At 39.6% G+C, this 15,746-nt stretch overlaps 1 protein-coding gene across 2 annotated transcripts in view; it reads left to right on the top strand.

Moving 5' to 3' along the window:
- Positions 1 to 15,746, top strand: part of LOC133623086 (lysyl oxidase homolog 2B-like) — a 92,241-nt gene that overhangs the window by 71,752 nt on the left and 4,743 nt on the right. For both annotated transcript variants that reach the window (XM_061986045.1, XM_061986046.1), the window contains 4 exons: positions 4,183 to 4,348; positions 11,154 to 11,394; positions 12,230 to 12,345; positions 13,708 to 13,844. In XM_061986045.1, coding sequence (XP_061842029.1) covers positions 4,183 to 4,348; positions 11,154 to 11,394; positions 12,230 to 12,345; positions 13,708 to 13,844 — 660 coding nt within the window. The remainder of the gene's footprint in view (positions 1 to 4,182; positions 4,349 to 11,153; positions 11,395 to 12,229; positions 12,346 to 13,707; positions 13,845 to 15,746) is intronic.

The raw sequence follows: 15,746 nt of genomic DNA, 5'->3' as shown, positions 1-15,746 counted from the left end.
GTGTCCACCGGATGTCGCAATAGCAATTCAAGTGTAACCCACGTCACACATGACACTGTAAAGATGACATGTCAGCTGACTTTGAGCGCCTTCTGGATTGGCTGCCGCTACTCCAATTAGCGCAGGTGCAAGCAATCAGATGCTCCTGTTGTGGCTGGCAACAGATACCTTCTTTCATTGTAAATTATCCACTCAACGGATAAAATAAGGAAACGGTAAGATGCAAAGACTTTAGTCAACTTGACCATCATCTTTGTAGTTAAGAGTTTCGTGCAGCGCTTGAAATTGGTTGAATGCACGATGCGCACCCTTAACTCCTTGGTAAAAATGTGTGTTTCCACATTTGTTGTGTGTTCTATTTTTATTTTATGCTTAAATCTAGCATATTCGCTTTGGTTAATATTGTAGTTATGTCACCTTGATTTCGGCTATGGTGTCATTTTGATAATTGTTTATTATAGTTGTAATATTTGAATGAGGATAAATGACTGTGTTGTGGCAGTTGCGGATTTCACCAATGTGGCGGTTTGAGGAAACACTCTGTTGCTTTTTCCTCACGTGTTTAAAGGGGAACATTATCACCAGACCTATGTAAGCGTCAATATATACCTTGATGTTGCAGAAAAAAGACCATATATTTTTTTAACCGATTTCCGAACTCTAAATGGGTGAATTTTGGCAAATTAAACGCCTTTCTAATATTTGCTCTCGGAGCGATGATGTCACAACGTGGCGTCACATCGGGAAGCAATCCGCCATTTTCTCAAACACCGAGTCAAATCAACTCTTGTTATTTTCCGTTTTTTCGACTGTTTTCCGTACCTTGGAGACATCATGCCTCGTCGGTGTGTTGTCGGAGGGTGTAACAACACGAACAGGGACGGATTCAAGTTGCACCAGTGGCCCAAAGATGCGAAAGTGGCAAGAAAGTGGACGTTTGTTCCGCACACTTTACCGACGAAAGCTATGCTACGACAGAGATGGCAAGAATGTGTGGATATCCTGCGACACTCAAAGCAGATGCATTTCCAACGATAAAGTCAAAGAAATCTGCCGCCAGACCCTCATTGAATCTGCCGGAGTGTGTGAGCAATTCAGGGACAAAGGACCTCGGTAGCACGGCAAGCAATGGCGGCAGTTTGTTCCCGCAGACGAGCGAGCTAAACCCCCTATCGACCCTAGCTTCCCTGGCCTGCTGACGTCAACTCCAAAACTGGACAGATCAGCTTTCAGGAAAAGAGCGCGGATGAGGGTATGTCTACAGAATATATTAATTGATGAAAATTGGGCTGTCTGCACTCTCAAAGTGCATGTTGTTGCCAAATGTATTCCATATGCTGTAAACCTAGTTCATAGTTGTTAGTTTCCTTTAATGCCAAACAAACATACCAATCGTTGGTTAGAAGGCGATCGCCGAATTCGTCCTCGCTTTCTCCCGTGTCGCTGGCTGTCGTGTCGTTTTCGTCGGTTTCGCTTGCGTACGGTTCAAACCGATATGGCTCAATAGCTTCAGTTTCTTCTTCAATTTTGTTTTCGCTACCTGCCTCCACACTACAACCATCCGTTTCAATACATTCGTAATCTGTTGAATCGCTTAAGCCGCTGAAATCCGAGTCTGAATCCGAGCTAATGTCGCTATAGCTTGCTGTTCTTTCCGCCATGTTTGTTTGTGTTGGCTTCACTATGTGACGTCACAGGAAAATGGACGGGTGTATATAACGATGGTTAAAATCAGGCACTTTGAAGCTTTTTTTAGGGATATTGCGTGATGGGTAAAATTTTGAAAAAAACTTCGAAAAATATAATAAGCCACTGGGAACTGATTTTTAATGGTTTTAACCATTCTGAAATTGTGATAATGTTCCCCTTTAATGGTGAACTGCCAACATGAGAATGCTGAACAGGAAGTGCTTAAAGTTGAATGGCTTTGTAAAAACACAGAGACAGAGTCCAAGCTCGTTGTGTTCTTCTTGGTGTTTTTGAAACTACACAAATTTGTATTAGTTTGAGGATTATTTGTAATAAGTACATTTGAAGAATGTGGTTATGTTTATGGCCAAAGTAAAACAATCTGAAGTTGTCTTTTTATTTAAAAGTTTGGTAACACTTTAGTATGGGGAACATATTCTAAGTAACAAAGACTTAATTTAGAGTTATTTGGTTAGGGTTAGGGTTAGAGGGTTAGTGTTAGGGTTTGGGTTGTATAATAAGGCCATGCAGAATAAGGCATTAATAAGTACTTAATAATGACTGATTAAGAGCCAATATGTTACTAATTTGCATGTTAATAAGCAACTAATTAATGGTGAATATGTTCCCCATACTAAAGTGTTACTAAAAGTTTTACTGGCATGACGCGTGGGATCAGTTTTTCCTCCATGCAGCCCCGTAGCTAAAATGAGTTAGTCATAGATACTGTGTTGTAAAGTCACCCATGTAGTCGGATGATGCGAAAGAGAAACCACAGTGCACTCCAGTGGTCAGACACAGCATGTAGATTCTACTACCAGAACGTACATGTTACATGTTAAACAATGTTTTGTATTAAATACTGCTTTTGTTTTATTAAGGGGATTTGAGTTTGACGAAAGCGAGAGTTAGCGCACACGTGCATTAGCATTATACAGCATTATTCACATGTGAATAATATAAATACAGTCTATTATACAGCATTATTCAAATGTGAATAATATAAATACAGTCTATTATATAGCATTGTACACATGTGAATAATATAAATACAGTCTATTATACAGCATTATTCACATGTGAATAATATAAATACAGTCTATTATACAGCATTATTCACATGTGAATAATATAAATACAGTCTATTATACAGCATTATTCACATGTGAATAATATAAATACAGTCTATTATACAGCATTATTCACATGTGAATAATATAAATACAGTCTATTATACAGCATTATTCACATGTGAATAATATAAATACCGTCTATTATACAGCATTGTTCACATGTGAATAATATAAATAAAGTCTATTATATAGCGTTATTCACATGTGAATAATATAAATAGTCTATTATACAGCATTATTCACATGTGAATAATATAAATACAGTCTATTATATGGCATTATTCACATGTGAATAATATAAATACAGTCTATTATATAGCATTATTCACATGTGAGTGATATAAATAGTCTATTATACAGCATTATTCACATGTGAATAATATAAATACAGTCTATTATATAGCATTATTCACATGTGATTAATATAAATACAGTCTATAATACATTCAAGTACAGTCAAAAAGGAACATATGCATTATACCAGTGGTCCCCAACCACCGGGCCGCGGCCCGGTACCGGTCCGTGGATCGATTGGTACCGGGCACAAAAAATTAAAAAAAAAATTAAATTAAAAAAAAATTAAAAAGTGCACCAACCCAAAAAACCTCCCTCCCCCATTAAACTCATTCACACTCATTCGCACAAAATATTTCTGGTTCCTACATTATGTATCAATATAGATCAATACAGTCTGCAGGGATACAGTCCGTAAGCATGCATGATTGTATTTTTTTATGACAAAAAAAATAAATAAAATAAAAAAAATTAAACCCCCCCCCCCCCCTGTCCGTGGGACACATTTTTAAGCGTTGACCGGTCCGCAGTTACAAAAAGGTTGGGGACCACTGCTTTATACAGTCTGATGGCTGTCGCTATGAAGGATTAGATACGACAACAATCCCTCGTCGACTCACACGGCGTGTTCCCGACATCTACAAAGCTGATAGCTACCTGCTGCCACCTACTGATATGGAAGAGTATTACACGGTTACGCTGACGAGCTCTAGACCAGCACCGACACTCAAAAACAACACATTATTTCCAGACTATAATTACTTGTTTGCAAAAAATATTTTTACCCCAAATAGGTGAAATTACATAATCTCCAAATACATTGTCCCACTTGACAATGACATTTGGATATTTCAATATATAAGAATTATGGCGTGATATATCAACCGTGAGCCTAATTCCTGCATTGCACATCCCATTGATGTTCCAGTGTCCAAGGAGAAGGCCAACATTAGCCTCTTATGAAAACCAATAATAAAAGCCCCTCTGGTCACTTAAGTGTAGAACAAGTTCAACTAAAGATGGATGGAATGATGCTGATGTCTTGTGTTAAATATGTTGTCTACAGGAGGCGTGGTACTGGCAAGGCGAGGTGAGTGCAGACAGTGTGGTGATGAGCGGCGTCCGCTGCTCTGGTACTGAGATGTCGTTGTCCCACTGTCTGCACCATGGAGACCACCTCGCTTGTCCCAAGGGGGCCGCACACAATGCTGCTGGAGTTTCCTGCTCGGAGAGTAAGTTGGCTGATTCAGCTTTACAATCACATCGGTGACATCGATGACTTAATAAGAACAAATACCACACCAAATAATACTCAGCAGTGTTGGGACTAACTAGTAATCTAACGCATTATTTTTTATATTCAGTAACTCTGTTACCGTTACTACATGATGCGTTACTGCGTTATTTGACGTTATTTTTTATGTAGTATCGGCTAGAAACCGAGAAGATCTGAGTGTGTTTTATTGGAGCGCTGCGGAAGAGGCGACAAGGAAGAGGCGTGTGTGTGTGGGAGGGGGCGTGTCTGTGTTTACTAACAAGACGTCATGGCGAAGCCCGAAGCCGAGTTTCTTATCATGGAGATATTCTCACTACTTTTCTTTTGTCGACCACAAAGAAAAGAACATTTTAGTTAAATGTAAGTTGTGTCTTGGATCAAAGATCCTATCCTAGCAATTCAAATCTGCTGAAACAGCTACAAAAGCAACATGCTTCGACGAAGCTAGTAAAGACAGACACACTTCACCTCCTAAGCAACAGCGGCTGGATTTTAACGAGGCACTGCGCGCTGAAGGTACACACACTCTGTCAATTCTCCTATATACTGTTGCTCTTTCATTCGAGACTTCTAGAGTGTTTGATTATCACATCACTCTAAATGTATGGACTATAAAGTTCACAAACATAAAGAGGGATGCTAGTGGGCCAGGCCAATCTTTCCTTATATCTAAACTAAAACTGGGGAAATGTGTAGAATGTTCTGGGCTTCAGACATGATTTTATTTCAGAATTCCTTGAGAGAAAAAAACGCCTGGTTAGGCTTTGTGTATGTAGTGTGTGCCTTCCTTAGTTTACAGCTATGTTGTTATTATGCTGTTTGTTACTTATGTATGTTATGTTGCAGCTATTTTAAAATAGTTTTGTCAATTTGTTCTGGCCTGAAACAAATTGGCCCTTTGAAACATATCTTTGTCTTTGTGTGTTGTATGTAGAGCACATTGCTTAGCAGAGTTCAGTGATGCAAATGCATGTCAAGTTGATCAACAGATTGTATTATTCTCCAGTGCAATAACAGTACTGAAATGAAGGCTAAAAAGGCAATAAAGGGGGCCTTCAAAAAAATAAAAAAATAAAATATACATATAAGTAACTAAATAGTTACTTTTCACAGTGACGCATTACATTTTGGTGTAAGTAACTGAGTTAGTAACTGAGTTACTTTTGAAATAAAGTAACTAACTAGTCACTGGTTTTCAGTAACTAACCCAACACTGATACTCAGTGGCCTAGTGGTTAGAGTGTCCGCCCTGAGATCGGTAGGCCGAGTCATACATAGACTATAAAAATGGGACCCATTACCTCCCTGCTTGGCACACAGCATCAAGGGTTGGAATTGAGGGTTAAATCACCAAAAATGATTCCCGGGCGCGGCCACCGCTGTTGCTCACTGCTCCACTCACCTCCCAGGGGGTAATCAAGAGCGATGGGTCAAATGCAGAGAATAATTTTGCCACACCTCGCGTGTGTGTGACAATTATTGGCACTTTAACTTTAACAGCTGCAAACTTTTTGTCAACATGCTGCAGCCTTCTTCTCATTTGCCTTCTTCGCTTTCTCATCCAATTACCAGTCAAGCCTGTACACAGTCACAGCCTCAGAAATTGTAGAAGTTCAAGCCTTAACCGCAAGCTCGCTCCACAGTATTGAGCCCCCCGTTTTCCTCGCGGAACTTTTCTTTTTTCCGGTGGCTTTTCCTGTTTATATAGTTTCCCAGAAATCTCAGGTTTTATTTATCTTCGTTGAAAAAAAAAAAAAATCCTCCGCAGTAGTGTTGCAATAGTGACGATATCTACGCTGCAACCCCAGCCATCTGGCTCATGATGGGTGTCGGCTCCCCCGACATTGCAAAACACTGTTGGCGGATGTGCTGCACTGTAAGTGCAATTAAACTAAAGCATTCCAAAGAGTATGATAAGTGTTCTAAACTAAACGCTGACAACATTCTTCTCCAAAGATTCATAGAATTGGTCTTGCAGGTTTTGTGTAATCCTGTTACACAAAACCTGTTCTCTAGATTGGCAATTCTTGAAACTTTTTGTACTGGATCACATTTTATTGTTCAGTTTTATCAATTATGTTGCATGTAGGAGATATATATATATATATATATATATATATATATATACATATATTTATACACACAGGTGTGCTTGAAGCTCAAGGAGAGAATGCCAAGAGTGTGCAAAGCAGTAATCAGAGCAGAGGGTGGCTATTTTGAAGAAACTAGAATATAAAACATGTTTTCAGTTATTTCACCTTTTTTTGTTAAGTACATAACTCCACATGTGTTCATTCGTAGTTTTGATGTGACAATCTACAATGTAAATAGTCATGAAAATAAAGAAAACACATTGAATGAGAAGGTGTGTCCAAACATTTGGCATATATATATATATATATATATGTATATATATATATATATATATATATATATCCTCTTGTGTTTTTTCCTGACCTAACATATTCCGCTCTACCCCGGTATTGAGCACTGTATAACGGATAAACCACAGAAACCTCGACCATACACACATATATATATATATATATATATATATATATATATATATATATATATATGTATATATATTGTTGCATCGACCAGCTCTTTCTCCCAGGGAATCTAAGTTACTGGTCAATCCCAAGTTCTTTCGATGACATATATGCTGAGTAAGACGGACCATCAAAACAGAATAGGAATATTATCAAGTTTTACTGACATTTCAGGAGATCAGCTTAACCAATACGTTCATATCAGCTACTCTAGTTGATCTGACATTCAAATGGAAGAGCCAACTTCTTGCACACAAAGAAAGCCCCCACCTCTCCCTCTCGCAACACTGATAAGGAAGAATTGGAGGTTGTATTCACATTCCGATGGTTTAAGACACTAAACAGACCCTCTGAAGACAAGAGAAACTGGTAGAATATACAAAGGAAAAGTACTATATGTTCCAAAAATGGCTATGAATAGAGAAATAACTCTTAAACATACTGTATATGCATTCTCCACAATATTATATATATATATATATATATATATACAGGTAAAAGCCAGTAAATTAGAATATTTTGAAAATGTCACAAAATTAGAATATTACTTAAGGCTAATACAAAAAAGGGATTTTTAGAAATGTTGGCCAACTGAAAAGTATGAAAATGAAAAATATGAGCATGTACAATACTCAATACTTGGTTGGAGCTCCTTTTGCCTCAATTACTGCGTTAATGCGGCGTGGCATGGAGTCGATGAGTTTCTGGCACTGCTCAGGTGTTATGAGAGCCCAGGTTGCTCTATTAGTGGCCTTCAGCTCTTCTGCGTTTTTGGGTCTGGCATTCTGCATCTTCCTTTTCACAATACCCCACAGATTTTCTATGGGGCTAAGGTCAGGGGAGTTGGCGGGCCAATTTAGAACAGAAATACCATGGTCCGTAAACCAGGCACGGGTAGATTTTGCGCTGTGTGCAGGCGCCAAGTCCTGTTGGAACTTGAAATCTCCATCTTCATAGAGCAGGTCAGCAGCAGGAAGCATGAAGTGCTCTAAAACTTGCTGGTAGACGGCTGCGTTGACCCTGGATCTCAGGAAACAGAGTGGACCGACACCAGCAGATGACATGGCACCCCAAACCATCACTGATGGTGGAAACTTTACACTAGACTTCAGGCAACGTGGATCCTGTGCCTCTCCTGTCTTCCTCCAGACTCTGGGACCTCGATTTCCAAAGGAAATGCAAAATTTGCATGGTTGGGTGATGGTTTGGGGTGCCATGTCATCTGCTGGTGTCGGTCCACTCTGTTTCCTGAGATCCAGGGTCAACGCAGCCGTCTACCAGCAAGTTTTAGAGCACTTCATGCTTCCTGCTGCTGACCTGCTCTATGGAGATGGAGATTTCAAGTTCCAACAGGACTTGGCGCCTGCACACAGTGCAAAATCTACCCGTGCCTGGTTTACGGACCATGGTATTTCTGTTCTAAATTGGCCCGCCAACTCCCCTGACCTTAGCCCCATAGAAAATCTGTGGGGTATTGTGAAAAGGAAGATGCAGAATGCCAGACCCAAAAACGCAGAAGAGTTGAAGGCCACTATCAGAGCAACCTGCGCTCTCATAACACCTGAGCAGTGCCAGAAACTCATCGACTCCATGCCACGCTGCATTAACGCAGTAATTGAGGCAAAAGGAGCTCAACCAAGTATTGAGTATTGTACATGCTCATATTTTTCATTTTCATACTTTTCAGTTGGCCAACATTTCTAAAAATCCCTTTTTTGTATTAGCCTTAAGTAATATTCTAATTTTGTGACACACGGAATTTTGGATTTTCATTTGTTGCCACTTCAAATCATCAAAATTAAATGAAATAAACATTTGAATGCATCAGTCTGTGTGCAATGAATACATATAATGTACAAGTTACACCTTTTGAATGCAATTACTGAAATAAATCAAGTTTTTCAAAATATTCTAATTTACTGGCTTTTACCTGTGTATGTGTATATATATATATATATATATATATATATATATATATATATATATATATATATATATATCAGCTAATAAAATAAATATCGTACTATGTCGGCTTGCATCGACAATAAATCTCAGACTTTATCGCTCCGATACAAGCAGTCCCTTAGCCTGTTTTCTTAGCCAAAGCTGGACAGTCAGTTACCATCTAAATGTCCACCAATAAGCACACAAGTTTGGTCTTTTCTCATACTTTCGTGAAGTCATTTACACAAATTAAATATTGGAGGCTGTAGACCAGTGGTTCTTAACCTTGTTGGAGGTACCGAACCCCACCAGTTTCATATGCGCATTCACCGAACCCTTCTTTCGTGAAAAATAAAATGTTTTTTTTTTTCAAATTCAAGAAAAAGTCATATGTTTTATTACTGGTGCACAAAATGAACTGTGCATGAACATCGCCTTGTTCAAAGAACAAAACCAACACAGTGCATGAACTCACAACAAATTACACACCTTACACACATTACCATGAATTGATTAACGTGGACCCCGACTTAAACAAGTTGAAAAACTTATTCGGGTGTTACCATTTAGTGGTCAATTGTACGGAATATGTACTGTACTGTGTAAGCTGTACTGTTTCATATAATGTATTCTCTTTCTTTGCAATCTACTAGTAAAAGTTTAAATCGATCAATCAAACAACCTGCAAATCAGATGGAAAATTAGGGGTAACATTGTTGGGTCCATAATACGCTGATAGGGAGAAGTTTTTATTTACACGATAAGTCGGATGTGTCTTTACCTCCGTGGCGTAGGCTCCGCTGAACCCCTGAGGCCGACTCACCGAAACCCTAGGGTTCGATCGAACCCAGGTTAAGAACCACTGCTGTAGACGATGCCAGGATGACATGCTTTATCAGTATCATGCAGTATAATGTTTCGAACCCTCTCCAGAAAGCTGTGCCCCGCAAAACGTGCTTATTAATTCTGACTTCCTCATTTGAATTCATAAAAAACAGATATCCCAACAAATTGTTTTATTCAATTTTGTTTTGTAGGTTAAAGTGTTGTATATAATTATTGTGCTACTGAGGTCATTATGCTGATCAGTTTGAATGTATTATTTATTATTTATTGAGTTGATTCAATTACATTTATTTCAGTATTAAATGGTTTAAGTCGTTTCAAAAATATGTTGTAGTTTAAATAGGAATTTAATTTTCTTTTTTATTTCAGGGTCATTGAATTCATTTTAGACACTAAAAAACAGTGTCAATAAACTTATTCTTTGTTTTAAGTTGCTCTATATTAAATTTAAAGTACCCATGATTGTCACACACACACTCGGTGTGGCGAAATGATTCTCTGCATTTGACCCATCCCCCTTGATCACCCCCTGGGAGGTGAGGGGAGCAGTGAGCATCAGTGGTGGCCGCGCCCGAAAATCATTTTTGGTGATTTAACCCCCAATTCCAACCCTTGATGCTGAGTGCCAAGCAGGGAGGTAAAGACTCCCATTTTTATAGTCTTTGGTATGACTCGGCCGGGGTTTGAACTCAGAACCTACCGATCTCAGGGCGGACACTCTTAACCACTAGGCCACTGAGTAGGTTATATTTTTGTATTTATTTTTTATTTATTTCATGATAACAAGGATACAGCGTTATGCAGAGGTAGACAAAGTATATATTTATAGTCACAGCGGGGATTGGTCGAAACAGACAATAATTGAGAAGTACTGCCTTAAGTGAAAAAAACACGACATTTGTACAAAATAATTACAGTTGGGTATTACTTACACATGCAAAGTCTCCATGGCAGAATCCAGTAACAAAAGTGTTCGCATCATTCAACTACTCCGTAAGCTGAAACATTAACCTATCTGTTATTAAGCGTTTGGAAGGGACTTGTGATATCTTTAAGTTGAAGTGGAGTGGTAATTTGTTGGACCAATTATTGTGGCCACTAGGTGTCACAAAAAACCACCAACAAATTACCACCCCACTTCAACTTAAAGACATCACAAGTCCCTTCCAAACGCTTAATAACAAATAGGTTAATGTTTTCATACCTGCCATAGTTCTCTGTTTAAGTCATTTCACTTAACATTCCACACTACAAAATTATCAAAGTATGTGTAATTCCTGCTGATATCGTATCAGATCAACTTCGGTATCGGCCAATGTGCAAGGTCCCCTGTGTGGGGTGTGGAAATGTTGCATGGAGACACCTCGAGTGGCTGAAAATGTTCTGGAAATGATACAACGTGATGGTTCCTCCACACAGCGGCTCCTGACCTGGTGCTGAACCCCCAGGTGGTGGAGCAGACCACCTACATGGAGGACAGGCCCATGTTCATGCTGCAATGTGCCTACGAGGAGAACTGCCTGTCCTCCTCCTCCAAACAGATGCCCGCCAACTCCTACCGCCGGCTGCTGCGCTTCTCCTCGCAGATCCACAACAACGGCCACTCCGACTTCCGGCCCAAAATTGGCCGCCACGCCTGGGTGTGGCACGACTGTCACAGGTCAGCTGCGAACGACACGTCTCCTTTTTTTCTGTTTTATGGCAGCACATGTTTTTTTTTAACTTTGTTTAAAAAAGTTTTATTGCTGTTCCCCACTTTCCAAAGTCCTTGCCTGGTGGGTCTGCCAAGCAGCAAACATTATCTATCACGCCCCTGAGTGGATCTCAGTTTGGACGCAGGAGCTGCAAACATGATGTTCTGCCTTGTTGTTGACAACTAGAGATGTCCGATAATATCGGATTGCCGATATTATCGGCCGATAAATGCTTTAAAATGTAATATCGTAAATTATCGGTATCGACTTTTTAAAACGCTGCTGTACAGAGTGGTACACAGACGTGGGGAGAAGTACAGAGCGCCATTAACCTTTGCGTGCCGGCCCAATCACATAATATCTACGGCTTTTCACACACACAAGTGAATGCCATGCATACTTGGTCAACAGCCATACAGGTCACACTGAGGGTGGCCGTATAAACAACTTTAACACTGTTACAAATATGCGTCACACTGTGAACCCACACCAAACAAGAATGACAAACACATTTCGGAAGAACATCCGCACCGCAACACAACATAAACACAACAGAACAAATACCCAGAACCCCTTGCAGCACTAACTCTTCCGGGACGCTACAATATACACCCCCCGCTACCCCCTAAATTAGGCATAATAATGCGTTAATTCCACGACTGTATATATCGGTATAGGTTGATATCGGAATCGGTAATTAAGAGTTGGACAATATCGGAATATCGGCAAAAAAGCCATTATCGGACATCTCTATTGACAGCTAATATTTGTTACGTGATGAGGTGTGTGTTGGGTTGCCAGGCATTACCACAGCATGGAGGTGTTCACCATCTACGACCTCTTTAATCTCAACGGGACTAAAGTGGCAGAAGGACACAAAGCCAGTTTTTGTCTGGAGGACTCGGAGTGCGATGAAGGTGACTAATCTCTACTCGGATGTACTTTTTCAAATGTGGTAGATGACTCCCGCATAGTCAACGGAGGGATTTCAAACCAGCGTCATGGACCTGTGATTGGAAGAGTCATATATATACTTATATTGTCCTGGGCATGACGTTAAAGTGCATCCGGCAGTGGAGGCTCCTCTATGGGGTCTTGGGGCACTAGGAGGTTAACCCCTTTACTACGGTTACCCCAGGTGGCCCTTGGCAAAGGCCTAGTACCTGACTGCCCTCTAGCCAGGGATACGGTGAAGACCTCAACGGCGGAGCAGGCGGAAGACGGTAGATTTAAGAACTACCACAACGGCTGCGATGGCGGAAGAAGGCTGCAGCAGAAAAGGGTCCCCAGTCGTCTTTGACTCCATACCACTGGACCCTGACCCGATTCTATCAAGGATCGTGTAGTGACTGTCTGTGCACCAGTCTCCCCACGTTAAACAAAGTCACGCACAGGCATCCTCCATAAAGGGATACACCCCTACCAGGAGTATCGTCATACTCGTTCGAATGACCGCTGTTGCGTCGACCAGCTCTCCCTCTCAGGGAATCTAAGTTACTGGTCAATCCCAAGTTCTTTCAATGACATATATGCTGAGTAAGAAGGACCATCAAGACAGAATTTGAATATTTTTAAGTTTTACTAAAGCTTTAGGAGGTCAACTTAACCAATACATTCATATCGGCTACTCTAGTTGATCTGGCATTCCAACGGAAAAGCCAACTCCTTTGCACACAAAGAAAACCCCCATCTGTCCCCCTCGCAACACTGATAAGGAAAGAGTGGGTGTTGTATTTCACATTCCATAGGGTTAAGACACTAAACAGACAATCTGAAGACAAAGAGAGACTGGTAGAATATACAAAGGAAAAGTACTAGCCACTCTAAACATGGCTATGTAAAAAGAAAGAACTCTTAAACATATATGCCTCCTCCATACCACCAATGATGATATATACTTATAATACAGAATAACACATTATAAGTACTTAATTATGACTAATTAAGAGCCAATATGTTACTGATGTTCATGTTAATAAGCAACTAATTAATGGTGAATATGTTCCCCATACTAAAACTTTTAGTAAATCAGACAGTAAATGAGAAAATGTTCAAAACAAGCAAGCAGTCTGGGATCAACGGGTTAGCCCTTACACCCGTGCCATGTGTTGGTGTGACAGGGTGAAAAAAGGCATGAACTAAAATGACTTTGAAGATGCTTCATGAAGTTCGCTCTGTTTCCTTGCAGAAGTTTACACATATGCCAGATCCAAGCCGACGTATCCCGCCCAATGAGGCATATTGTCTATTTTCATCACCGTTATGTTGTCTTCTTGCAGGCATTGAAAAAAAGTATGTGTGCGACAACTTTGGAGAGCAAGGCATCACGGTGGGCTGCTGGGACACGTACAGACACGACATCGACTGCCAATGGATCGACATCACTGACATCCAGCCTGGCGATTACATGTTCCAGGTCGGTTCACTTCTTTATCCAAACAATACACCGTCCACAGCAGTGTCTCTCGCATGGAGGGTCGGGCTGAGGTTTCAGCAGCTTGCCAAGATTTAACATTTTATTCCCAGACATTTCCATAGTTTTAAGAGCTATTTACTTTTTACTAGAGATGTCCGATAATGGCTTTTTTGCCGATATTCCGATATTGTTCAACTCTTAATTACCGATTCCGATATCAACCGATACCGATATATACAGTCGTGGAATTAACACATTATTATGCCTAATTTTGTTGTGATGCCCCGCTGGATGCATTAAACAATGTAACAAGGTTTTCCAAAATAAATCAACTCAAGTTATTGAAAAAAAAATGCCAACATGGCACTGCCATATTTATTATTGAAGTCACAAAGTGCTTTTTTTTTTTTTAACATGCCTCAAAACAGCAGCTTGGAATTTGGGACATGCTCTCCCTGAGAGAGCATGAGGAGGTTGAGGTAGGGGTGTATATTGTAGCGTCCCAGAAGAGTTAGTGCTGCAAGGGGTTCTGGGTATTTGTTCTGTTGTGTTTATGTTGTGTTACGGTGCGGATGTTCTCCCGAAATGTGTTTGTCATTCTTGTTTGGTGTGGGTTCACAGTGTGGCGCATAATTGTAACAGCGTTAAAGTTGTTTAAACGGCCACCCTCAGTGTGACCTGTGTGGCTTTTGACCAAGTATGCATTGCATTCACTTGTGTGTGTGAAAAGCCGTAGATATTATGTGACTGGGCCGGTACGCAAAGGCAGTGCCTTTAAGGTTTATTGGCGCTCTGTACAAAGCGGCGTTTTAAAGTCATAAATTGTACTTTTTGAAACCGATACCGATAATTTCCGATATTACATTTTAAATCATTTATCGGCCGATAATATCGGACATCTCTACTTTTTAGTCATTGACTAATCTTTTTTTTTTTTTTATATTTATTTATTCATTTGATGAGGAAATCATAGTACTGAGAAAACAGACCCTTTTTTTGTCCCTCCCCCCAAAAAAAGAATTAAAAAATATATTAAAAAAACACAAGAATACCAAAAAATTTTTAAAAATAAAATACAAAAATTACAGAAAAATAATAAAAGTAAAATAATAACACCCCCTCCCATCCCCCGTCTTACATTTCAGTCACACTGCACTGCAAAAAGTCAGTGTTCAAAAACAACAACAAAAAATAACTAAGCAAAATGATCTGCCAATAGAACAAGAAAATTTGGCTTGTCAAGACTTTCCCAAACAAGTAAAATTAGCTAACTTCAATTAACCCAAAAATACCTTAAAATAAGTTTATTCTCACTAATAACAAGTGCACTTTTCTTGGTAGAAAAAAAAAAAAGAGCCCTTTTGTGGAAAAATATTCTTAAATGAAGTAAATGCTAGTGCCATTATCTTGACATAATGATATGCGTTTGGCATTACATTTCTTGAAACCAGCAAACTTATACTAAAAACTAATTTATTGTTCTTAATGGAAAGGCAACAAGGCAACCGCTTGTTACTCTCGGGGTCTCCTAGCCGCTCAGGCAAATCATATTGTCTAAAAATGCATTTTTCCATCGGTAACATGACATCATCGCGCCAAGTGCGTGCTCTTTCAGTCAATTAGTGCGCATATATACAGCCCGGCCCCGGCCAAAAATTTTTTAATTGTAATTTTGAAGAATTTATCTGAATGTGCATGAACTATTTCTGTTCAAAATTGTTAGAAATGTCACATGTTAAATATTAACTGTCAGTTTACTGTACTGTGCCAACTGTACTACTATATCAGTACGTATTTTCTATTGTTTCATTGAAAATAAAACAGCAAAGTCCATTTGGCTGTCATCTGTTTTAATTATGAGACACAATTGTGTCAAAGTCATGATTTTTTATTTCATGCTAG

The sequence above is a fragment of the Nerophis lumbriciformis genome, linkage group LG12 (genome assembly GCF_033978685.3).
Source record: "Nerophis lumbriciformis linkage group LG12, RoL_Nlum_v2.1, whole genome shotgun sequence".
Classification (NCBI taxonomy): domain Eukaryota; kingdom Metazoa; phylum Chordata; class Actinopteri; order Syngnathiformes; family Syngnathidae; genus Nerophis; species Nerophis lumbriciformis.
Note: the sequence above shows the minus strand (reverse complement) of the source record. Positions and strands in the feature narration are given on the sequence as shown.